This window comes from Phodopus roborovskii, unplaced genomic scaffold (assembly GCF_943737965.1).
Source record: "Phodopus roborovskii unplaced genomic scaffold, PHOROB, whole genome shotgun sequence".
Taxonomy (NCBI): Eukaryota; Metazoa; Chordata; class Mammalia; order Rodentia; family Cricetidae; genus Phodopus; species Phodopus roborovskii.
This window is the reverse complement of record NW_026126517.1, coordinates 4,814,615-4,842,067: the sequence shown is the minus strand read 5'-3', so window position 1 is coordinate 4,842,067 and position 27,453 is coordinate 4,814,615. Positions and strand designations below refer to the sequence as shown.

General features: G+C 36.1%; 1 protein-coding gene across 1 annotated transcript in view; it reads right to left on the bottom strand.

The window, feature by feature from the left end:
• Nucleotides 1-4,226: 4,226 nt before the first annotated feature.
• Nucleotides 4,227-27,453, bottom strand: part of Septin7 (septin 7) — a 64,104-nt gene continuing 40,877 nt past the window's right edge. Inside the window, exons 6-13 of the mRNA XM_051196917.1 lie at nt 27,262-27,379; nt 20,894-20,986; nt 19,465-19,561; nt 17,678-17,729; nt 12,591-12,716; nt 9,100-9,235; nt 6,612-6,751; nt 4,227-5,282 (exon numbers count right to left, since the gene is read on the bottom strand). Of these exons, the coding sequence (XP_051052874.1) occupies nt 5,243-5,282; nt 6,612-6,751; nt 9,100-9,235; nt 12,591-12,716; nt 17,678-17,729; nt 19,465-19,561; nt 20,894-20,986; nt 27,262-27,379 (802 nt within the window). The 3' untranslated portion in view covers nt 4,227-5,242. The remainder of the gene's footprint in view (nt 5,283-6,611; nt 6,752-9,099; nt 9,236-12,590; nt 12,717-17,677; nt 17,730-19,464; nt 19,562-20,893; nt 20,987-27,261; nt 27,380-27,453) is intronic.

Sequence of the window (27,453 nt, the reverse complement as noted above, 5' to 3'; positions counted from 1 at the left end):
ATACCACAAGGACACTTGCTCAACTATGTTTACAGCAGCTTTATTTATAATAGCTAGAACCTATAATAGCTAGAACTTAGATATCCCTTAACTAAAGAATGGATAAAGAATATGAGGTACATTCATGCAATGGAACATTACTCAGCTGTTAAAAACAATGACATCAGGAAATTTGGAGGCAAATGGATGAAACTAGAAAAAAACATCCTGAGTGAGGTAACACAGACCTGGAAAGATAAAAATAGTATGTACTCACTCGTAAGTGTATATTAGTTGTAAAGTAAAGGATAACCATGCTACAATCCACAGAACCAAAGAGGATAAGTAACAAGAAAGGCCCAAGGGAGTACACATGGATCTTCCTGGGAGGGGAGATTTCCTGGGTGAAGTGGGGGCAGGTGGGCATGGGAACTTGAGGGTTGGGGTGGGAGATAACTGGAAAGGGGGTCTTTACAGGATCAGGTAAAGCCTTAATCAAAGGACATTCCCAGGAGTCTACAAGGATGGCCCCAGCTAAGACTCCTGGCAGCATGATGGCCTGAACCGACCATCTCCTGTGATCTGATTGGTGACTACCCTGTTGTCATTGGAGAGCTTTCATCCAGGTTCAGAGACCCATGGCCAAACACTGGGCCATGCTTGTGCTCAGGGAATCCTACTGAGGAGAGGGAGGAGAGATTGTAGGAGCCAGCAGGGTCAGGAATATTACAGGAACAGCTAGCTTGGCTCATGGAAATAGACTCTGAACCAACAACCAGATAGTGTAAATGGAGTCCTTAATTGGTCTAAAAAATAAAAACCCAGAGCCAGATATAGAGGAAAATACTGAGAAATCAGAAAGAAGGAGCGAACCCACAGCCACACCTTACCTCCTTAGCATCTCAAGGGTCAAGAGAGCAAGTTCCTGTTCCTTTTTACTTATATCCTCTCTGTCCAGCCTCTCACTTCCTGTCTGTGCCCAGCCATCTCACTTTGTCTGTCTGTACAGACCTCCAGATCTCTATGGTTAGTTAGTGGCAACTTCCATCCTCTGATCTTCAGACAGGCTTTATTTGTACAACCAAGATATCACCACAAGGGACCCTGCATGGGACCGACCTAGTCTCTGGTACTTTGGCTGGTGCTTCGTAATCCATTCCTCATGCTGGATTGCCTTGTTCACCCTGAATATAGGCTAAGTGCTTGGTCATGTGGCCACTTTATATGCCATGTTTTGCTGATGCCCATGAGAACCTACCCCTTTCTGAGCAAAATTGGAGGAAAGGTGGATGTGGGAGGGAGGAAAAGAGAAAAGCAGGGGATGGGAGGGGAGGCTGTGGTCAGGATATAAAATAATTATATTTTGAAAAGAATTTAAAAGACTTTCTAAAAACATCTTGTGCTTATAAATAGGGCATTGAAGAAAAATTTAAAAAGTACACAATGGCATTATAAACTGTGATGTTTATAAACTGATATTATAAACGGAGATGGTAAGCCACTTCTTACACAGTAGGACATTCTCTGACTCCCAATCTTCACACCTTTCCTCTCTGGGACAGTTACTTGATTTCTAGAATGCCCTACTGTCATAAGTCAATAGTTCCAAAAATCTCAGTCAAGAGTGCTTGTTCACAAAGGCCTAACTTCAGTTCCTAGCATCCACATCAAGTGGCTCACAACTCCCAGTGGCTCCTGAATGCAAACTGAGGGATAGCGGTAGGGGGTGCTGATGCCTTATTCTGTCCTCCAAAGGGCACTCCAAATACAAGAGGTGTACGCGGTTGTGTGTGTGCGCGCACACATGCGCACACCCCCCCAAACAAACAAAAGCCTACATTCTGTGTGCAAAGAAACAGGTATAGATAATTTCAGCCGCAAAAACACCAAAAATGAACCATCTCATGGAACGGAGAAACTTTTTAGTCACTCAAACATCAAGGCCTGAGTGTCTCAAGTCACTAAGTAAAACCCCAAGAAGCAAAGGCATGAGCTCAATTTTATAGCTGAGGAAATATTGACTAATGGTGTCCAGTTCAGAGTTGAGACTTGAAGCCACAGAGCATTAGTGTGCATCACTTTGTGCTAATAACTGGAGAATAGCAAGTCTCAGAGATGAAACCAAGTGATATCCTGAAACTGATGCGCTGTTAAACAAGCATGTTCACTCATCCCCATTAAGTATTACCTATTAGGTGAGTAAAAGCCTCCCAACCCCAGTTTTTTACTTCTGCAAATGGTTTTGACATCTATGAAAGATTAAACATGATGTAAAACAAACCAAAACAAAAAACTGGGGCTTACTTTCTGGAACAGTTCATAGGTAAACAGGGGAAGAAATCTTGGGTGAAGTAAAGGAACTTCTGTTTACTTAGCAAGGCTTTAATTTAAATGCCAATTTAAGTATCAAACAGGAAGACAACATCCTCCACTCTGCTTGCTTAGAGTAATAACCGAGTCTCTATATATCTACATACTATTATCAACAAACAACCTACATAAATGGCTCCCAAGTAGTATATTGATACTAAACTTGCATTTCACTACTTCAGTGTTCACAATAATTGGCAGTACATTTTATAGCTTTATATATGATACCTATAACTGTGGGTGTATCCTCCAAAACACTTTACCAAGGAAGGAGGATTGGGTTCAGGGACAGAGACCTAGGCAACTTTCTAAGTCAACAGTGTTCTTGCAGCAGGAATAGTGTTTTTCCTTTCTCCAACCTGCCATGCCTAGATCCGAGTACACAGGTGAGAAGGTGCACCCGGACAATGAACCTAAGAGGCAGAGCCAAGGCCCTCTTCAGCTTTCAGGACTGAAATCTGAGCATAAGTTTGATGTCCAATCTGTTAATTGTGAAACTGGAAAAGAAACAATTACATCCACCTCCACTAGGTGGCAATAAAATTCTACTACCAGGTATTTAGGCACTTCAATGGGATCAGCACTTGCCTGGTCAACCCCACTTGATAGCAAAATGAAAATCAGAAACCAGACTTACACAGATCACTCAGTAAAACAGTTATTACTGTGTTTAAAACCCAAGAGTTTTGATCAAAAGACCCAGTAAATCTCCACAGACTCCTTTATATGATTTGGTAAAAACCTGGGCTTTTACCCATGGATAAGACTTTGGGGTGCTTTCATTAAGGGTGGTAAATTGAAGAAAGTTTTATCAATATTTTCACAACACACAGACAACTGCTTGCAGGCAACAGTACTTGGCTAGGCAGGAGAACTAAATATTTTTCATTTCGTACTCTTCAAATTTATTAAGTCCTTAAATAAATCAAACCTTTTCAAAGAGAAGTTAGTCTCTCAACACAGCACTAGGAAAAAACCAACCAATAAAATAAGAAAAATTCTACTTAAGCATACATATGCAATACATTTTTTTAAATTTACTTACTTATTTTGGATACAAAGTTTCACTACTAGTCCAGGCTGACTGAGAACTCACCAGGTAGCTAAGGCTCACACTTGGGGCAGTCATCCCTCATCTGCTTCCTCAAAGCTGGGTCTGTATCACCATGGCCAGATAGCACCATATATTTTCAAAAAGCCACGCACAGCATGTCAAGCAGATGGTATTTTAGTATTAAAGAACACATAAGATAATTTCAAATTAACAAAGGCAGTCTCTTAAGGGGAAATGACTATTGGGTTTTCCTAAATGGTGTTTGAATGCCTTGGAAGTTCTACTTTTAAAATAGTCACCTGGGGGTGTATTTTTATATGATTCTTTAATAGGCTAGTATGTCTAATTAATGTTTTAAAATCTAGAACTAAGTATTTCTGAAAAGCAGTAAGTATCAAGCATTCTGATTTAAGTCTTTCAGGCTCTGAATGAAACAAAAACTACTAGCTCATTAGAACAATCATTTAACTTTGGCTTTGGTCATTAATTAAAAAGGCTAAGCACAGTTAAATATTTTGACTTCAGTAAAAAAAAAATGCAATACACTCTTTTAAAAAGGGAGATAAATGGGGGGGGGGGGGGAGAAAGAGATCCAACAGTTTCAGGAAGTTTCCAGAGTACACATGATCCAAATATGAGGGAAAGAAACATTTTTTAGAAGTAACTTATTAATGAGCATTAGTAACTGCTCAGGGTGCTGGCCCTATGAGCACTGGCATACGCACAACCTTACCAAGATGGTCATGCAGCACACCGTCGGAGGGGGAATTCAAGTTTATTCCTAACCTGTCATTACTACTACAGAATATGCAAGACACCACACTTTGTTACATCACAACATTGTTTATTATGTGAATTTTTTTACAATACAAACAAAAAAATACAGGTATGCAATATATGGATACAGCTAAATGCAGAATGGTGACTTTTTTTCTCTTCAAGAGGCCATGATTCCCATTTCTAGTAAAACAAAAGACTGAGTATAGGTAGAAACGAGTTGGTCGTTAGCTTCACAATTTGCCTAGAAATGATCTACAACTGCATTTCTCTTCCTGCTACTTACCAGAAAGTGTAAAAAGGGGGTTAAAGGAAAGTTTCCTTGTTGTTTCCTACCATATGAAAGATGCTATATTCTATTTTAGCAGGGCCAATATATGGAAAATATCTAAATTAAATGTTATTACAAAAATGAAGCAGTAATGAAATTCTGGCTAAAGGGGCACTAAATGAGAATAATATATATATATTTAAAGAATCCAAAACAACAACAAAAAAAGGTTGTTATAAAAAGCTCTAGGTGCACTGTAAGCATATACTTTTTTTTTCCATGTGTACTTTTAAACAATGGAAGTGTCAAAAATAGGGTCCACTGTGTTAGACTAAATACATTATTGTATAGGCTGCATTGAATGGAACCTCTGTATTATAATTATCATAGAGAAGCATAGTTTGCATCATATTATGGCAATTTATCCTCAATGAAAACCTTCCAGAGTCCTTTTATTTTAGAATATTCTGTAAACAATCAACCCACCAGAACATGATTGTACAACAGTAAAATGTTTTCTTGCATTAAACTGAAGACATCTTTTTAATTTAAAAAAACAAAAGAAAATGTAGAAAGGTACTTAGAGCTGTTAATTTCTAAGTACACAATATCCTAGACAATTCAAGGCATCTTAATCTCCGTCGAGAACAACAACAAAAAAATAATTTTTGTCATGCTGTTAATCCATCATTATGGATAAAATTGGTGCAAATTGGTCAAACGGATCCAACAAACACTGATGTCCAAGCTGGCATATTGGCAACTAATACATAACTGGTGGTCAATAGAGTTTAAAAGATCTTGCCTTTCTTCTTGTTCTTTTCCAAGGTTCTAAATGATTAAAAGAAAAAAAATGAAGATGAGTCACACTATAAAAGCCAAAAGCAAAAAAATGAAAGAAACAGCTAGGCCAAATAAACTATGTTGGAATTTCAAACAATACATTTTCATTGGTTTAAAAAACAAAATCTAAAATATTTAGAAATAAACCAATGTTTATCCATAAAATTATTTTCTTAGACAATCAAATGCTTGACAAAATTCTAAAATAAACTGTAAAAATAGAGTTAAGCTCCATTTTATTCACCTTAATTTGTATTAAATTTTTTAAATTGTAGAAAATTTAAAAGATAACTCTGGTTATCTTTTTTTTTTTTTTTTCTGCCAGTTGTGGTCTTACATATATCTGCTTTGACAAACATATTTTCTTCTTTGGACAGAAGCTCATAGGAAGACACTACAATAATGGCTGAGTGTGAAAGTGCCTCGCTAGGAGAGTATATTACAGACTCCTCAAAGGGTATCACATTTCAATTTTAAATGTCACTACCAGCAAAAGAAAACTAATGTATAAACACTGTTGAGTTTTACACATATTAAGAGGAAATGATCAGCTGTATTACAAATTAGATTATCTCATATTTACCTTAAAGAATTTATCCTAAAGATGTAATTGAACCCTCTCCTAAGGACTGGAAAGCAGAGGTCCTGCCTAATATGTGTAAGGCCTCAGATTCAATCCCAACACCCCAAGACCACCATATCTAACACCTGAGTTGAGGAGATAGGAAATCAATTATGATATGCTAACTGTAGAGACTATTAACCATGTGAAACATCTAGACTGAAGAAAATACTAGAACAGTATATCAAATATAAAAACATCTATCCATGAAAGCAGCTGTGCTTGGGGGCTGTAATGGTTTTAATGAGAATACTCTCAGAGGTTCACATTTTTATGTGAATATTTGGCACCTAGTTGGTGGAACTACTTGGGAAGGATTAGGAAATGTGGCCTTGTTAAAAAGAGGTGTGTCACTGGGAGCAGGTTGCCATGCCATTCCCAGTTAGCTCTATCTCCTGCTTGTGAATCATAATGTAAACGTTCAGCTACCGCTCCAGTGCCATGCCTGACTGCTGCCATGCATGCTCCTGCCCTCATCATGGGCATGGGCTCAAACCAGCACTTTAAAAACTGTGAGCCTCAAATAAATTCTTTCTTTCAGAAGTTGGTCATGATGTTTTATTTCAGTAATAGAAAAGTAACTAAGACAGAGATGTATAACAGACTATGTATTTTTAATTTTTAAAAATAAATAGGTAAAAAGTTCTTTAAAATACCAATACATCTATTTCTTGGGCATCCTGATTATTAGTTACCTTGAAGAGTTCTGTTGCTCTAAAATGCGTTGTTGAGCTTCCCAGTTTGCTTTCTCTTCTTCAAACTGGCGACGTTTTTCCTCTAATTCTTTGTGTTGTGCTTCTAAATTCTTTTTCATTTGCTCATGGCGCCGCTGAAGCTAAATCAGAATCATAGATGAAATTAAGAAATTTAGGACTGATAGATAATCTAGTACCAAGAATGTACCCTGTGTCACAATGCCAGAGGACCCTCCTATTGCAGAATCTGCCACCCAAGCCAGTGACTCCAGTTACCGCAGAAAACAGAAAGTAACAACTTTTTAAAATAAATTCAACAAACTTATGATTTGCGTGTATTTTATAACAGGTAACTATTATCATTTTCTTAATTCACAAGTACAATGAGGTTGAACAGGAAATTATTATTCCTGCTACTTTACAAAGAAACAGTTATGGACTACATACCAGAAGGCAACAATATGAAAGACTTGATCCCTAATTAATCTCCTAATTCCAGGTTCAGATATCTAAGACAGAAGCTGGTTAGTAAAGGACCTTTAAATCCAAATAGATCCTGGTGGTGGATAATATTTCCTAATTCTTGTAAAGGAGTGGTTCCCAAATATTCTTCCTCTAAATTTTACCTGGTTGCTGCTAGAAATACAGAATCCTAAAGCTTAACCTAGTTGCTATAGCTTAGAACCTTCAGGTGTTCTATGCAGAGATCTAGATTTTCAACAGGTAGGTCCCAATGACTCTAATGCTGGTGTTCCTTGCAAGGCTAAGAACTAATACTTAAGAACTACTACTGTCTGACTGGTGTTGACTACAGAAGCAAAAAGCTTACATCTAAAGGATCATCAGAAAAATAACTTCATTGCACCACTAGCCAATCTGTTTCTGAAGAAAACAGTCATCAATTACAAAGAAAAACAAAGTAGATTAAGACATAGTATATCAGATGCTCAATGACTGCTAAGATTATTCAGTTGCCCAGGAATTATATGCACTAAAGATTTATTGTAAATCAATACATTAGGTTTGAATTTTAATATAATTTTGCATACAATTTGTTTTATTTCTGTAAACCCACAAACTCCAACTTCTTATTTATTACTACTGCAAAGATTTCATCTAATTCTTATAAAAGGAAATCACATTTATTCCAAGATTTGTCAAATCTGAGATAAAACTTTCTTCATGACAGCAATTTACAAAGAAAAATGGAACACGAGAGAATGTAAATTTTGTACCAAAGACCTGGTGCAAATGAATACAAAGCAATCACATATACACAATTCAGAATAGTACTTTAAAGGAGAGGACATATCACACTGAAATTAATTCCGAGAGTTGTACTTTTTTAAGCTGAGAAGTAGGCTCACAGCTGTTTACTCTTTATAAGTAAATAAGCTTATAATTAGTTTACAAATGAATAATTTTCTAAGTAAAAGCATAGGTCACAATCAATTATTTTCAAGAAATCAGGTGTATTAAGAAGTAGAAACTTTTCCAAGTATTAAAAAAAGCAATAGGTCTCAAAGATAAATGCTCAGTTGGTAAAGGTGGCTCCCCACAAGTCCTGATCACCTGAATTTGTTTAATACCTAGATTCTACATGGTAGCAGAAGAGAACTGGCTCCCACAAGTTGTCTTCTAACCTCCACTCCCATGCCATGATATGCATTTAGCCATACACAAATAATAACTAAATTTTACAAAAGGATATAAGTATGTTTAAAATATACCTCCTGAAGTTATGTAGAGCAGCAACCATAATGGAAACACATACACATATTGTCCTTATGCTGCCTTATGCAGCTGTAGTACTGACTAATATATTTTATCCTTCTGTTCATGTGTGAGGATGGTAGAAATACCTATGTTAAAATGTCCATAGCATGGACTACATGACAAAATACATCAGAAATTTGGTATATATTATGTTGCTAAGTATTAGCAGTTATGTCTCAAATATTTGCAGCAGAAGGGATTCAAGAATAAATTATATTAAGCGAGGCTAAAAAGGTTTCTATAATTTATTTGCATATACTAAATATTCACATACGTAAGTATAATATTTTACAAACTTTATCTCAGGAATATTGGTAAGCATACTGGAGTGGGGTTCTATGAAATAAGAAGAATGGACACACATTAACAGACAGGAATTTAGATAAAGGAAACTTGGCCCAGCTTTCTTCACAAGTCCCTCCCTCAGAAGGGCACTATTATTTACATTTACTGACAGGTGACATAAATGCTATTATGTTTAGGAATGACTTATAATTTTGGTTCTTACTGTTCATTATAACTAGCAATTCATTGTTAAGTATTTTGACTATTTTGTCCTCCAATTTAGTATACTGTATCTAATCCCTTACATACCTTTATTCCTCTATTAGTACATAAAATTATTTTTGAAAATGTATAAAGATATAATTTACATTTTAATAAACATACTATTTAAAAGAAATGCTGTCAGGCTGTTAATTAAACTGCTTACCTCAGCTTCAGAGTCCTTCAGTTTTTGAACTTTTTCTTTGACCTTCATTTCAAACACCTGCTCCATCTCCATCTCCATCTTCTTCATCTTGGCTACATGTTCCCTTCTTTCTTCTTCCATCTGTGCCAGAGGGCTCCTGCCACCGATATTTAAGAAAAACCATTAAGGTACATAAATAAAAACTGCAATACTAAATTCTGAAAGAGCTGATAAAAACAGTGAGATGCTATAGATGCCATTAGCATTTGGAGGCAAAAAATATTTACATCACTTTAGACACAAATTTTAAGTAATTTCCTTCAGAAAATGTAAGATATGTAGATGTGCTCTAGAGGTTAACAGGAGTTTATCTAAATCCCAATATCTACAAAGCCTAAAATAAAACTGTCAGGAAGGTGTTTTCTCTAAATCTTGTGTACCTTAGTTCTAAAGATGATTGCCCTGGCTAGTTTTTATGTAACTTGACACAAGCTAGCGTCATCTGAGAGGAAGAAACCTCAATTGAGAATATGCCTCCATAAGATCAGGCTGTAGGCAAGCCTAAATGTTATTTTCTAGTTAGTGATTGATGGAGGGAAGCCCAGCTCACCAATCAGGCAGTGCCACCCCTGGACTGGTGGTCTTAGGTATTCTTAAAATGGCAAGATGAACAATTATTAAGGCGCAAGATAGCAAGCAGCATCTTCCCTGGCCTCTGCATCAACTCTTTACTCAAGGTTCCTATCCTGTTTAAGTGCCTGCCCTGACTTCCTTCAATGATGAACTGTGATATGGTAGTTAATTAAGTAAAACAAACCTGTTCCTCCTGCCCAAGTTGTTTTTGGCCATGGTGTTTTATCACAGCAATAGTAACCTTGACTAAGACAATGATATATTTGAAATAAACTGTAGAAGGAAAATGAAAAAGAAACAATCCCAAAGTACAGAAAACTACAGAAAGTCATGTGATTTGTTTTCCTTAAAAATTGTTTTCAGTGTGAGGACAACAAAAACTTTATAGATAATAAAGTTGGCATATAGAGAACATATTTAATTTTATTAAAATTTCAAGTATTACAATCTCCTCTAACTACTGATGTCAAAACTATATTTATTTATAATTTATTTAGGTAACTTAATTGAAATGCTGAAGGTAACAACCATCCAATGACTAAAACACCATTTAGGTTATGCAGACTTATTCTAGGCTCTTTATAAGTTTAATGTTGACAAAAATCCATTCACTTAAATATTTTAGTGTCTTAAAAGTATCAAACATGTTCAGTCAGTTAAAATTGTTAAGAGCGAAGTTAAAAAAAAAAAAAAAAAAAAACCAAACCAAAGCTAGTTCACTTTATGAACATTAAAGTTCACAGATTCAAATCTCTTTGCTCCAAAAATGTGTTTACATTTTTCATGTTGATACAGCCTACTGCTCTTGCTCTTGGTTGCCTTCCAGAGGTGGAAGGTTAGTTTTTACTGTTTAAGACAAAACTCACACAACTCACTTAAGACACAGGGACCAGAAGCTTCTGAGCTAGAATTGATATGAATGCCTCCTCCCTAAAGACAAGCTTTCACAATACCAGGTGCTTTGTAAGCTTTCAAAAGAGGCGACCTACAGTCCTACCTAGCTGCAATGCCCATGAATCAAACAATGGCCAGCATATCATGATAACTCTTAAGAGTGCAGCAGTAGTACGCATGCCTTGATTGTAATCTACAGCTTTCTAATTAAACTTAAGACCTGTTTAACAAGAGGGAAACCAGGCCTGGTGCTGGAAACCTATCCAACAACCCAGGAAAAACCTATCCAGCAACAACCAAGTGAAGACACAAAACTTTCAAGAGAACCACTTTACTAAAACAGCACAATCTTAACTACATTCTAAATATTTATTCTTATACCCACAGGTAGATATAATTCTCACCCCTCATCTAGGAAACTTCTCTTTGGAACCAAGAGAGACCAACCATCAGAGAAAACTATAACTAATCAAAATGCAGAGTAGTAGAGCCCACTCCTGTGCCAAAAGAATCAGGAAACATTGTACAAAGGGTGGAGAGACAGACTGTAAGAGCCAGAGGATCAGAGTTTGTTGTGAAACAGTGTCTCTAAGTAGTATCAGAACTATACTCATAGTCTCACCAACATAACTGCTTAAACATGTGAACAAGAAAAGATATGCCAAAGTGATGGGGAAAAGCCCACAAAGGCTCCACCCTACTCAAAGAACTATAGGAACTAAGAAATGCTCAGAGTGGGAACAGCACATCAACAGATTATCCAACACCAATGGTCAGCTCTGCAAACACATATAGGGTTAACATTATACAGCATGTGTTGTGGAATGTTATTTTAATTAGGCAAAGATGTGTTATGTTTGTTTATACTACAGTATATTACTATAACTGTGTAAAGGTGTGCTACTTTGGATTATGCTGCATTTGTTTAACTATGTAAGGATGTGTGTTTAAATCTAGGCAAGAGAAGAGAGAAGAACAAGACAACAAGAGAACAAAGGACATGCTTGGGTCTAGAAAATAGGAAGCCAACAGCCAGCCAGATATAGAGACAGCAAGGAAAAGGCTTTAAAACAAACAAACAAACAAACAAACAAAAAACCTGAGGCAACTCGTAGATAAAGAAAAACAGGTTAACAGAAGTGAAAAGAGCTAGCCAGAAATGTGCCTAAGTTATGCAGAGCATTCAAAACTAATAATAAGTCCCCGTGTCATGATTTGGGAGTTGATTGATGGCCCAAAAGAAAAAGCCTGGTATATGCATTTAACAATGAATTTGAAAGAAACCAAGGCTGCTGGTAAATGGGAGGGTCTAGAGCAGTGGTTCTCAGCCTTCCTAATGCTGTGACCCTTTAATACAGTTCCTCTTGTTATAGTGACTGCCTACTAGAAAATTATTTTCATTAACTACTTTGCTACTATTATGAACTGCTATATAAATATCTGAGTTCCCTGATAATCTTTAGGTGGTGATTTGGAAGAAGGTTGATATGCATGCTACCAGGAAAAAAGTTAATCAAACTCTCTGAACTACAACTATAAATCTACCACATATCAAAAGGCACCCCAAGGTGCCCTTACCAGCTGAGCTATCTTGCCAGCCCAAGAAATTGCTTTTATTTATTTATTTATATGTGTGTGTGTGTGTGTGTGTGTATATATATATATATATATGTATATATGTGTATATATATATATATATATATATATATATATTCTATCTGTTTTGTTTTGTGCTGCATGAGTTATAGAGATGACTGGCAAAAGACAAGAAAACATAGTTTTTTACTTAAAGAACAGAAAAATAACTATTCTAACAATTAAAGGTAAGACATAAAACTACCAAGACAAAACTTAACAGCATAATTTTCTGCTATTATAAGAAGAGAATATCACCCAAATTTTCTAAAGAATAGCAAGAATTTCAAGATAGGAAATGAAACATTTACCATGTAAACATTTTTTTCCAGAGAAAAATACATACGTACTTAGTAAGTTGTCCTTTATTCTTGTTGTTATCCACTCCATTGTAAGTCACTGCTGCTAGTTTTCTGCTTCTGTAGTTCTCATAGTGTACGTTGTTAGTAACATCTTTCAAATCCTGCATGTGTGTTCTGTCATAAACAGCAAGAATTTTCTCATTAAAGAATTTGATATAATTAAAGATTTCACCACGACAAAATTTCAGACAAAAATATTAAGAAAGACGACATTCTCATGTCTTCATTTACAGACAAAGCAGATCGAGACAAATAGGTTTGGGTTCTAAGTGAGCTTTCAAGAGTCATGAATCACTCAAACTACTACTGAAGAATAAAGTTGTTGTGTGTCTACCCTCCCCCACCCCAATAGTCATCTCCAACAGTTTAATTAGGATGGGAAAGTGGATTTCAACTGAAGCTCATAATCTAGTAGAAATCGTTTTCCTTTATACAATAACAAATAATGTGTTTTCACAGGTTAATTTACATAAGGACTTTATAATAACAGATCGAGTTGTTTTCCAAATAGGGAATCTTTTGTTTGCTTTTTCTTTCCAAGACAGGGTTTCTCTGTGTAGATCTGGCTGTCCTGGAACTCACTCTGTAGACCAGGCTGGGCTTGAACTCAGAGATCCTCCTGGCTCAGCCAACCCAGTGCTGGGATTAAAGACTATCACCACCAGGCTCCAACTAGGGAACCTTAATTTAAAGTAACTTTCTGTTTATCAAACCTGTCCAGTGAATGTGCTCTTTTGAGTAACTTTTCAATCACATATAAAATCAAGACATGGGATAACATTTACAATTTATAGGATATGAAGAAACAATTCTTCAGTGATTAGAGATGATAAAGACTGAGGAATAATCCTCCCTTTTCTCATTCCCCACTATACTCTGAACTTCCTGTATACACCATCTTTACCATTTTACCAAACTTCCTTTGGGAGACCCCCCCACAAAAAAAAAAAAAAAGTGTCTTATCCTCCCTTACATCCAAATCCCATCCATTATGAAGTACCTTACCCCACATCATGAACAGAAAGTAACTTAATTATCTGGTTTATTTTCTACTATCTGACATTTCCATGCAGTTCTCTAAAAGTTTCCTTGTCTTAGTACTGTTTGGCATTTCCAGTCTCCTCTCCTTTTAACCGTTTACCAATGTGCTCCTTTTCACTTCCAGCCTCGTCAGTTATACCTAAGCTTCTATAGCTTCTACTTTAATCAAGTTGGACAGTTCCCAATTCCTAGAACACCTGGCAGGTGAAATGAACCTGCTCATGTTAATTTGTTAAATCTTTTGAAAAGGAATTTGTATTAAGTCCTAAGTGATAACTTAATTTGTCTTTAACTATATTGTGAGCTAGTCTTTAACATAAGCATGTATTTCTTTTGTACTCAATACAGATAAATACCAATGTAATAACTACATACAGGAGATAACATAAAAAGTATTTAAGAATGTATCACTGTGTGAGTTTATCAGAATGGAGAAATTACACCTGTAATTCAAACATTTGGGAAATGGAGACAGCATGATCAGATCAGCAGGCTAGCCTTAGCTACACAAAAATTTCAAGGCCAGGCTGGGTGCATGAGACATTACCTAAAACTACACTAAAATTAAAAACAAAAGAAAAAAATCCAGCTATTATCTATAATTAAACATTCATTTATATAATAAAGTAAAATTACAAATAAAACTAAGATATTGTTGAACTTCTTGTATTAGTGTCATTTAGCATAGTGATTATCTACTGCTCTGTGTCTTATTCTGACATTCAAAGGCTGGATATAAAACTGCATTTACTTCTATTCATGTTTTATTTTATTTTTTTAATCCACTCCTCCATCAGGAAAATCAGCAGTTTTCTCTAGTTTCAGAATTTGTTTTTTCTAAGTTTCCATTGAATTTACCTCTTAGAAGCAAGTATAATTCCTAACTTTAGCCTGTAAGATAATTACTTGAAATTTAGACTGATACTGACATTTCCTTCCTCCTAATATTTATTAAAGAACCAGTAGGTGCCTTCATCTTAAAGACAGTAGCTACAACAGTGGAGAGGCTACCTTAAATGCCTTTCCCTGACAATGAGATCGATAACTTACAGCCCTCATCTAGTAGCAGATGGAAATAGAAGCAGACGCCCACAGCTAAACACTGAGCTGAATTCATGGAATCCAGCTGCAGAGAGGGAGGAGTGATGAGCAAAGGGGTTCAGAACCCACAGAGACAGATGACCTGAACAAGGCGGAGCTCATGGACCCGAGATTGATAGCTGAGAAACCAGCATTGGGCAGACCCAGAACCCCTGAATGTGGGTCTCAGTTAAAAGGCCTGGGAAGTCTATGGGACAGTGGAATCAGGATGTATCCCTGATGCACAAAAGGACTGTGCTCCCTACAGACAGGAAGGGAGGGCCTAGGCCTTACTCCAAATGACTTGACAGATTTTGATGATCCCTCCTGGAAGGCCTCAACTTCCCTGTGGAGTGGATGGGGAATGTGATGGGAGGGGAAATTGGGGCATGGGAGGATGGGAGGGAGAAGGAACTGAGATTGATATGTAAAATAAGAAAAAATTTAAAAAAATAAAAAAGATGGTAGCTACATGAAACATTCATCTTTAGAGCAAGCAATACTAGAAATTTATGTATATATGGGTGTTTTGTTCACATTTATGTCTGTATAAATTGTGTACCCATTACCTGTGGCAGCCACAACAGTGTTCTGGGCTTCCTGGAATTGGAGTTAGAGACTTTTGAACTATCATGTGGGTGCTAGGAATTGAACACAAGTCCTTAGGAAGATCATCTGAGCCTTATCTTAAGCTGATACTAGAATTTATATTTTCATACATGCATAAGATGTCTTCCTGATACGATTCTTAAATCCTCTTGAAAGCTGGTCAGTTTCCTCTGCAATACTTATACTAGGAAGTCTTCCATATCAACTCTGAGACTGATTCAAAGTAGCCTCTGGGCCCCTTCTATAGTGTTTAAGAAATTTAGGTAATTACTGATTATATATTTTAAAATACACTAGAAAAAGTGATGTAATACAACAGTGTCAAGCATAACAGATTTAAAATACAGATGGAACACATGATGTATTTAAACAGTCTTTACATGCTGTCATGAGACATTGTATTTGTTTTGAGACAGGATCTCAGAATGTAGCCTTGGGTGGTTTGGAATTCATTATGTGGAATATGCAGGCCTCCAACACTCAGGTGTCCAGCTGTCCCTGCCTACCTAGCACTGAGATAAAAGAATGCACCACCAGGCCGAACTGAGATAGTGTATTCTTTTGAAGTTGCTCTATAAGAATCAAAATGAAAAGAGAACAATTGGTAATAGAACCTAAAGCATGAACTCTCAAAACTTCTGTGAAAGCATCCCTTTATACACACTTGATATGCTCTTACAATAATAAATGTGAAGGCTAGTAAACACATTTATAATCTCCGCTCTATCATCTATTCCTGCCAGAAAAACATAGTCATGTGTTCCCTTGGAAAGGTTTGCTGAATTCTTTGATGTCAAGCCCTCTCTCTTTGTTGTACAGCTTCTGGGGGAACAGTTTGAGTTTTGTAATTCATCCCTTACTTCACTACGATAATGACCTTGTTATTCCATGATTTTCAATTATCATTCATATATGTGTTACAATTTCTACAATGCAAATGATGTTCCTGTGATCTGAGAAAGTGAATAGTAGTGTGAAAATAAATATATCTTCTTAAAATGTTCATCCCAAACCAAGGCATAAACAGAGTAAAAGACAAGGGCTTGGGGAAAACAAGATTTGAAAAAAGTAAAATGGGAACAGAAGGAAAAGAAAGGGATGTAATGCAGATAGATTAACATGAACTCCAGTTCATTTTGATCACATCTTTGTTCCAATTTTCTCTGGTTCCACTATAGTTTTTCACGATTTCTTCTCTGTTGCTACTATTCTAATTCAAGTCCTTGAGTCTCTCTAATCAAAATATTCTCAATATCCTACTCTCATAACTTTTTTCTCCTTCAATACCAGGAAATATAGTTTAAAGAACTAGTAGGTTTTGCTTATAAAGTTCAAGTACATTAAAATGCTTCATTTACCAGCTACTAACCTGTGTACCTTTATCACTCAGCAGTACTGCTTTTGACTAGAGCCTTTTCTAACCTACTTTCCCAATCTATTACTGAATTAAACCTCAACATGAAGTATGAAGATGAAAGTATGAAACTACAGTCAAAAGCAGAGATGGTGCCTCCAGCAATTGACGGGAATGGATGCTGAGATCCATAGCCAAACACTAGGCAAAGAGAGATCCCAAGTTGGAGGATCTCCACAGAAAAAATAGGTAAGGAACTGTGGGAACCAGAGGGGTTGAGGACACTGGGAGAGCACAGCCCGTGAAATCAAGTAAGCAGGGCTCATGGGAGCTTGGAGACTGAAGTGGCAATCACAGAGCCTATGTGGGTCTGAGCTAGATCTTCTGTGTATGTTATGGGTGTTGGCTTGGTGTTTGGGGGGTACTTCTGACAGTGGGAGTGGGGATGTCTCTGACTATTTTGCCTTATTTTAGGACCCCCTGTCCTTCTATTGGGCTGCCTTGCCCAGCCTTAATGTGAGTTTTTGGAACTGGTATTACTGTATTGTTGTGCCATGATCAGTTGATGTTTCTAGAGGTCTGCTCTTTTCTGGGAGAAGACTAGGGTGGTGCAGGAAGACTAAGGGAAAAGGGAGATGGGGAGGAGGAGGGAGCTGGGAGGGATGGAGGGAGACTAAGCTGCTGTCAAGAGATTGTAAGAGAGGAAAAATAAAAACTTTTTAAAAAATATGTGACAAAAAAAGTATGAGACTAATTTCTGTTTGTATTCCTCACCTTATAACCTACTTTATATTTTTGCTAATGACTTCAAAACCTTGGAAAAGCAATATAAATCATTGCCATACATTATTTATACATCAATAGGATAACAAGGATGCCAATATAAAGTAGCTCCACTTACAGAGGCACAAAGTCAGTCTTCCAACTAAATTTCTTTAGGGTACTAAAAAAAAAAAAATCTTGTGCTATTTTCACTGCTGCTCACACTTACCTTATCAACATATTTCTTAGAATTGTAAAATCACAATGTTCACCATTTTCAACTGTAGAAAAGGAGAAAACAGACCACACATGTTAAATTTAATAAAGCTTATCTTTACACAGGGATAAGGAAATAAAACCAATGAGAAAATCTGTAAACTGCCTATACCAAAATTTCATTAAGGCTTAATAAAATTGTATTAAGGTATTAAACAGAATTAATAGAATTAACAGAATCCCAAGGAACAATAGGCAAATGTATCCTAATGCTACCGCTGTAGTAGTACTTTAATATATATATATATATATATATATATATATATATTTGTTGCTTTTCTTTAATTTTTTCTTTGTGAATGTGTGTATCTCATTTGCATTTGGGTATGTGTGTACATATCTGTGAAGAAAAGGCTGACATCAGCTGTTTTCTCCGCTCTCAACTTTATTTACAGAGACAGGACCTCTCTAAGAACATTTTATCCACTAAGCCAGCTCCTCAACCCTTCTCTATACACCCAAATCCTAAGTGACAGCCACATATGAATGAGCTCTCTGGTTAAAAAAAAAAAAAACTAACAATTTCAAAGAAGACACTTTCTCCTTATTAGTACAGAATATATTTACTATGTGATACATTAGAAAAACCTTAGCTGGGAGGTGGCACATGCCTTTAATCCCAGCACTCAGGAGGCAGAGGCAAGCAGACCTCTGTGAGCTAAAGGCCAGCCTGGTTTACAAAGCAACTTCCAGGACAGCAAGTGATATACAGAGAAACCCTGTCTCAAAAACAAAACACAAAACAAAAGACCCTTCATGTTGTAGTTAAGGGAGAATATGTAAAACAAACAAACAAGCAAAACAAACAACAAAAAAACTCTCCTCAAAATGTAACAGCTAGTCAAGAGCTTTAAGGTTTTTTTAAATTAAATAATAATAATAATAATAATAACAATAATAATAATAATGATAATAAACGAAATGGGAAGGAAATGGGAATATTAATAATACAGAAGTAAAGCAATTGTTTCAGAGCATACTTCTAAGGGACATAAACATTCTAAAGCCCTAAGTCAGTAATTGCAGGTCACCTGGAAACAAAGTTGAGAGTCCTTGGGCAAAAATCACAAAAAGACAGTAAGTTGGCATGATTTAATTTTATAAAAATTATACAATTATTTACAATATCAATACATAGATCAAAAGGCAAATCCAACTTAGTACAATGTCAGTTAAATATTAGAGTAAATTAATATAATGAATACAAACTTATAGAAGAAATATTTATATTTCTGTTGTTAATAGGATTTCTGGGGTTTGATATTATCACCAAGAGTTTACTGGCATTGAAAACCAACAAACTAGTGAAGCAACTGAAAAAAGGTGACCTTCTCATTGAGGAAAGAAGAGGCACTGGTCATAATTGTGGCTGGATATCTCTGAACTGCTCAATTTCCAAAGGTTTATTAGATCCTAGGAAATAACCTTAGACCAAGATTATTCCCTGAACTACAAAGCATGTTTTCAAACAAGAAAGAAACTGGCTTTATGGTGGCACAGGCACAGGCAAGTAGAGCAATGACAACTGACTGTGAAGTATTTCAACTTGAGGGTTTAATCTGACTTAGGTAACACATCTGAAAAATGATTAGCTTTAAGAGGAAAACAAAGACTAGAAAAATGAAATAAAAGCTGTCACTGAAAACCCAGAGTGTATCACAGAGTCCATGTTCCTCATAGTACATATTTTAGAATCTTTATGAAAACTTACAGTAAAATATTCATAGAAAATAACCTTACCTTCAGCAACACCCCAAGGATATTGCCTTCCTCTGACTCTTTTGCCGTTAACTTCAATGATAGTATTACTACCTACCACAGCAAGAGGTAAACGATCCTATAAAATAAAGTGTTACTGTAAACAGATTTCGACAGTGTTCATGATTTAATTATAAATTATTTACAATATTCAACATATTAACAAAAAATTACTTGGATGGTTTTAATAGTAACTCTAATCAGGAAATTGGGTTTTTTTGTTTTGTTTTGTTTTTTTATTTTTTTCTTTTTTTTTGGTTTTTCAAGACAGAGTTTGTCTGTGTAGCATTGGCTACAAAGTGGAACACAATTTGTAGACCAGGCTTGGCCTCCAACTCAGAACTCCACCTGCCTCAGTCTCTCAAGTGCTGGGATTAAAGGCGTGCACCACCATGCCCAACTTAGAAATGTTATTCATATGATATTACACCAATGTAATGATGAATAAAACTGGATTTTTGTTTAAATTTTCAGAATAATATGGTATGTAGTGGTCAAATCAGTTGGTAAAAATTACTCTTAAAAAAACTGCCCCATATGGGAGACAAAGAATAAAAACTACATTGGTATTTGGAAGAAAAACAAATTGAGATCAGACCATGAATCAACCTGATAATTAACCTTAACAACTTCAGAACCTCAAACTCACGTTTGGATCTGTATTCACTCATTTTCAATGCAGAGTATAAATTTTCAGTATTTTCATAGCTACCAGAAATACAGAAGCTATTTTGCAAAGCATCTAAAACTCTTCATTTGTCAGATAAAAATATTCTATCTATCATACAGTAATTAATTATGCATGTACATAAGACAAGTATTCACTAAACCACTTTAGTACCAGGTACTCAAAAACAATTTTAAATTAAAACACACAAATTTTAAAGTGGTGTACACCTTTAATCCCAGCAACTAAGAGACAGAGGCAGGTGGATCTCTGTAAGTTCAAGACCACCCTGGTCTACAAATCGAGTTCCAGGACAGCCACGGCTACAAAGAAAAACCCTTTGGGGTAGGGGTATTGGATAAGGTATGATGGGAGATGCCTTATCAACATGGGACAATGATACAACAAAAAATTAAAATGATGTAGAATTTTTGTTAACTTTTATAAAAAGACACATGAAACAACAGTTTTATTAGGTCCTGCTTATATTTTTATCTTAAGGAGGAAAAAAAAGTATGTAAAGTTGAAACCAGGTCACTGAAAACCATGCATGATGGTATTCACTCAACCACTCTGCACAATGCCCTGTTCTATGCGTTACTAATCACAGGTAACTGTAAAATTTATTAACATTAAGAAATATCCATATTTGCTTTTGTGAGCCAACTATTATAAAAGTGACACTTTTCATTCTTTCACAATTACAAGGGCCAAACACTTTACTGTGCATAGAAATGAACCTACCTTTATCTTCTTAACCAGCTTATTCTCTTCTTCATCATCTGTTTCTGGAAATTCATATATTTTAATTTTATGTTCTTGGATTTCTTTCATTATCTAAAACAGAAGTAGTGAAAGGGTACAACATATAATTATGACATTAGCAGTATTTTCCTCTTTCTTGGATTTTTATGAGACACCACAGTTTCTGGCCCTTTGTTGTTCATATGTGCACCATCCTCCCTACACACACATACACAGAGCAAAATAAAATCTAAATATTTTTAAAATTCAATTACTTCAGAAGTATCAATCCTATGATTATTATACTAAAAAGAATTATAAAGATAGAAGAATATTCTAGACTGGCATTTAACCAGTTGGCCTCTACTATAATGTCTTTTGGTCATTTGTTTAAAATGAGTAAGATTCTTTCTCTTAGTATAACTTAATATAATAGCTGAAGCAACAGAGATTAAAGTCACCTAAAAGTAGTAGAAAAGGGTAAGGAAAACAACGTAACATTAGCCCCAGTAGAAAGGGTACATATTAGAAGTAAAGAATTTCAAGACATGATAATATCAGAAATTGCCTAGTTCAAATCAAATTATCTTGTCCAAGAGGGTTTCAAATTCACAAGGATATAGACATCCAAACAACTGTCACCTACTCATACAAACTCCAAGAACAACCTTCCCCTGGTTGTACTTTCACTACAGTGCTACTCTCACTGCAATCTCCAACAGCAATATAGGAGGCTATAAACAAAATGAGTTATATGATTACTATACTACACAGAAATAAAGAGAAGCAAGCCCTGCATGGTGGGAGATACTTGTAATCCTAGCACTTAGGAAACTGAGACCAGAGGACTGAGAGTTCCTTGCTTGCCTAGGGTGAAGAGTGAGAGACTATCTCAAAAAAGAAAGTTATCAAAGGTCATTAATAGGACCATGCCTTTAACACTGAGCATATATCTACTTTAAAAACAAATCAACAGCTGGATAAGGTGGCATACACCATTAATCTCAGCACTCACAAGGGAAGTAGATCTCTGTGAGTTCATGAAGCCATCCTGGTCTAAATGGGTGAGTTCCAGGCCAACCAGAGTTACAAAGTGAGAGCCATCTAGAAGAACGGTGAAAATAAATGATGATCACAGCACTCAGGAGGCTGGGGCAAGAGGATCTTTGTGAGTTTGAAGGCAACCTGGTCCATAGAGTGAGTTCCAGAAATGAAGACTACATAGTCATTCTCTTTTTTAAAAAAGCTGAAAGAAGTAAATGATGATTAAATTTGAATAGTAGACACAATAGCCGTTGAGAGATATTTGATCACACTGTGTGTTGATGACTCTGCTTTACCTCACCTGACTAAGGAACCTTCTGATTGGTTTAATAAAGAGCCGAAAGGACTTGGGGGAAAAAAATCAGAGAGGAGGGGCTTTGCCAGTGAGATGCAGAGTAAGTTGGACATAGTCTACTGAGAGGAAATGAGCCACGATATAGCAGAATGTAGATTAATATAAATCGTTTGTTTAGCTTTCAAGAGCTAGTTGGGAACAAGCCTAAACTAAGGCCATGTTTTCATACTTAATAAGAAGTCTCCATGTCATTAAAAGGGAGCTAGCAGTCCAAAACAAATCCAACTTCAGGCACTTATAACCAAGCATAGGTCCTGTAAGCAATCGGCAAGCTACTCTGCAGAAGACTAGGTAGAAATACCTGCCTCAGATTTTATGTGGGGTAGGTAGATTTTGCTCCCAGCCAGTGCCTTTGGGCTTGAGACTTGACTCTCTCGGCCCCACCATGTGCTAAGCAGAGCTTCAAAAGGAGTCTGAAGGCACACATAGAAGCTTTGCAGCATTTTTGCAACATAATTCTGGAGCCAGGCACAAAGTCAGGTTCACACCTAGAATGCCTCTGAACAGGTACAGTATGCTTGAAAATGTGCTTAGGTGATGAAGAAAAAAAAGGAAATGGACAAAGACAGTTAAAGAAAAGAAAATAAACAGTATAAAAACAATAAAGTGAGGTCTTTAAAGACAGAGTGGTGGTGTTGCACGCCTTTAATCCCAGCACTCAGGAAGCAGAGGCAGGCGTATCTCTGAGTTTGAGGCTAGCAGCCTGGTCTACAGAGCTAGTTCCAGGACAGGCTCCAAAGCAATACAGAGAAACCCTATGTCTAAACCCCCCCCCCAAAAAAGGACAGAGTAAAGTAATATAAAAAGAATAAAGGATAGGGAATATAACCCAGGACTTTTGGACCCTAATAGTGCTTTCTTAACTTTAATTTTTAAAATGCTAATAAGAGAAAACAAAAACAAAAACAAAACAAAACAGCTAGAGACACTGGATTGTGGGAAAACTGCTGAATTAAGCCAGCCTATATATTTTAAGGATGTCTTAAGAATGGAAGACAGGAAATGCATTGCAAAGGAGAGGTTATGCCTTTGTTTTCCCCAAGAATCAAAAAGATATGGATCCCTTCAAAATTAATAAAGATCATATTTAACTGGGGGAACCCTACTTAAAATCTTGGCTGCAGACAGGATGTGGGGGGGGGGGGAGAAACAAGAAAAACTACAAGACTAGTAATGTTTGTGCTGATCCCTTGATATGGGAACAGCTCTGAGACTGGATGAGACATGATAAATCTTGTTAGCAACAGAGTCCTCATGACTTATTTTTACATGCCATCCTTTCATATGGCATAGGTCGAGATTTATATTACAGTTTGGTTATACAGTCCAAACAGATTTATAAGTTGACACATGTTTTTCACATTTTCAAACATAGATAGAGCACAATGCAAATGCCATACTTATGCCAATAAAGATATGTATATGTTACCTTTAAAAGTTTGTATGCTTTCAGAAGAAAAGGTGATGTGGGATGTCCTTCTGTATGCTGCAAATATGTGTTGTCTTTATTGGTTTTTGAATAAAGCTGTTCTGGCCTATGGCAGGGCAGAATATAGGTAGGTAGGAAATCCAAGCAGAGATACAGAGAGAAGGAAGGCAAAGTGAGACAGATGCCAACAGCTGCTAGAGAAGCAAGATGTGAGGTAACAAACCACAAGCCTCGTGGTAAAATATAGACTAATTTAAATGTAAGAGCTAGTTAATAATAAGGCTGAGCCATCAGCCAAACAACTATAATTAATGTTTACTTCTGAGTGATTATTTTACAAGCAGCTTCAGGACCAGGTAGGACACAGAAAAACTTCCAGCTACAAAAAGAACCTGATATCAATGAAGACAAGTAGCTCAAGTGATCCAGCCTCTCAGAACGCCTCTGTTGTAGTTTCCTCAAAAATCCGCATCCATAACAACTTCAAAGCTATTAGCTGAGATGGTCCAGACTCACAGACTATCCAGCCAAGATTTCTAATGCAGCTAGCTCTCCCAGGACTTTACTATTATTTCAATTTCTTCACAGTCTCCTAAAGATATCTTTGCTACCAGACAACAAGAAGTAATTTTAATATAATGCCTCCCAAAAGGTAGTAGTTTTTGGTTCTTTGGTGGGTCGTGTATGCTTGTCATTGTTTGGGAGTTGGGGGTTGGTTTCAAGTTTTTACTGGTCATGGTCAGGAAAAAAACTAAGCAAGGGAGGTCAGGGATGTCTTTCTGAAAAGAAAAAAGAGGGGAAGTAAGAATGATAGAAGGGTAGATTATTGAATCTACTTTTAAGCTAAAAAGCAACTACTAGTCTCAAATATTTACATTGATATGGGTTTTTTATACTGATATGAAGTTATAGCTATTTTGTCATAACATTGTGTGTGTGTGTTTCTACTCTTGTTAATATAAAGTTCTAGTCCTTGAAAGCTATTATTACAATCAAACTTGCAGTTATGTTAGGTATGTTCTCAAGGTGAAACTGGTGTTTTAGACAGACAGGTGGTCTTTCCTCAAATACTTCAGAGATATAGAGAATATGCATTTAAAATGTTTTAATAACATAAGGCTTTTCATGACAATGAGATATGTCTGTTCCTGGCAGCACCAATCCACTTCAGAGAAGATGATAGGCATCAAAGAACCTCCATATGGAGTTTGCTTTCATTTGTGGCAGTTAACCACTGGGCAAGAAAATGCCCCTGCCTGGACTGCTGACAGTATGGTGTCCAAAGTTGACAAGCAGGACACAAATGGTAACTGCCAAACTTTGCCAAGGCAGGGTGGGTTAGTCCTTCAAAATCCCAGCTTGATAGAAATCTGTCAGATATTCTAGGCCTATAGGCCTAAAACAAATGCTTCAATGTTGCAGGGGAACCTTGGATGACTGCCCAGGCAGCCAGCTATCTCTGTCATTTTTATAATTTTTGGAAGTTGCATGCTCTGCATATTCTGTTTACTCACGTAATAGCTTATTCTTCTCAGGTTTTGGAGGGGGCTAGTTGACAACTAAGATAGTTACAAAAGTTTTACTGTTTTATTTGTCACCAAATTCAGAAGAGAAACTCAAAAAAAAAAAAAAGATGTAAAGTTTATAAGGTTGAGAAGCATAAAAGCTTAAGTTGTTTATCTAAGAAAATGTTTTATTAAGGTCTAGAAAGATTCTTTTAGTTGGCAATACAAGTTGTGATTAAAAAGTGATTTAGGAACAAAACTTCAGATTCATCAAGATAGGATAGAGTACTTTCTCCAAAGTTTCCAAATACAAATGGACTGGACATCATGAATGTAATTCTTATCAAATATCCTAACTGTATATAGTTTTACTGTATTAGAGTTAAAACTTTCTTTTAATTTGGACGGGGGGGGGGGTGTTTCAGGATATTTGATCACACTGTGGGAAGACCTGCCTAAAGCACCTTTTGATTGGTTTAATAAGGAGCCAAATGATCAAGAGGAAAGAGGAGAATAACTTGGAGAAAGAATCAGAGGCACAGATTTGCCAGTGTGACACACAGAGGAAGTTAGACATGTTCTGAGGAAAGATGACAAGCCAGAATGTATATTAATATAAATTTTAAGAGTTAGTTGGGAAGAAGCCTAAGCTAAGGCCAAGAAGCAACTGACAACAAAGAAAGTCCCACTACAAACAATTGCTAGCTTTAACAGCAGTGGTCCTTGGTCAGAAGCTACACACTAAAATTATGTAAGTGAGCATTTTCAAAATAAATGCTAAAGCCCCAAGTACCTCTACAGAACTAATTGGTAGGGACAATGTTCAACAATTAGTTTGACAAAATTACAAATGATTCCGAGTAAGAAACATGGCCCAAGCATACAGAAAAGAAACCTGAGCAAAAAGCACAATACAGAGGTAAAGTATAGGCACCAATGACTTTGTTCAATGTTGGGTGAAAGGAAAAAGGTGGGAGTGGGGAGAGAACCAGTAGGCATGTGACCAATCTGAAAGCAGAAATCATTAGTAATCCATCTTTTCACCTCTAACTTCTCAGAGTAAATCCAGAGAGATAGAGACTATTTAAGGCAGAAACTTAAAGAGTCTAGTCTGGACATAGAGACCACATCTCAAATAACAACAATGAAGAAAGGAGAATGAGGAAAAGAGTGGATGAAAAGGAAGAGAATGAACAGGAAGAGGAGGGGGAAAAGGAAAAGGGGAGAAAACCTAACTGTGGTGAAAATATTAATAGTAAAAACTATGTTTAAGATGACAAAATTGGTATGAATTCAACACCACTTCAAGAACATTTTCCATTTTGTAACAAATTTGAAGGAATTCTAAAATTCAGATTTAAAGGTTAGTGTTATAGAAGCATACAAAGAAAACAAAACTCTGAGGCTTATCTTGAATACAAAATTGTTGTTATTTTTAAAATATTGGCCTAAAATACAAAATAGACTATTGGAATAAATAGACTTTTAGAAATGTAATTTAAATTTCATAAACGCCATATATAACAAAACAAATACAACAAAATGAGAAAAACGTATCATTGAGAATATTAATACAGCCTGGCACTGGTGGCACACACCTTTAATCCCAGCACTTGGGAGGAAGAGGCAGGTGGATCTTTGTGAGTTTGAGATCAGTCTGATCTAGAGTTTCAGGATAGCCAAGGCTACACTCTGAAAATACAAAAAACAAAATAAGACAAAACAAACAAAAAAAAAAAAAAAAAGGGAGGGGGGATTACTATTACAATAACAGGGTATGAGTTTTGGGAAGGATGCTTAAGTGAATATGTGTGTGTATGTGTATATATACACATATGTGTGTATATACACATATATACACACATTAATATGTATTATCTTCTAAATATATTTTATTAAATACTACAAACAAAATTAAGATTCAAGAGAAAATACAAAAAGGATAGCAAACTATAAGCTAGAAGATAGATTATATTGTATTAAAAATAATTAAAAGAATGGTTGGAAAACACAAAAGTTAATCATTCTTGCTTACCTGCTTTTTAAACTGTTGACATTCCTCAGGTGTGAGTGTGTCTGCTTTGGCAATTAGTGGGATGATATTCACTTTTTCATGCAAACGTTTCATAAATTCAATATCCAATGGTTTAAGTCTGAAATATATAGTATTTAATATGACTGAATCCATCTGTTTGAGGGAACAGATTCTTCACATTAAATACAATAT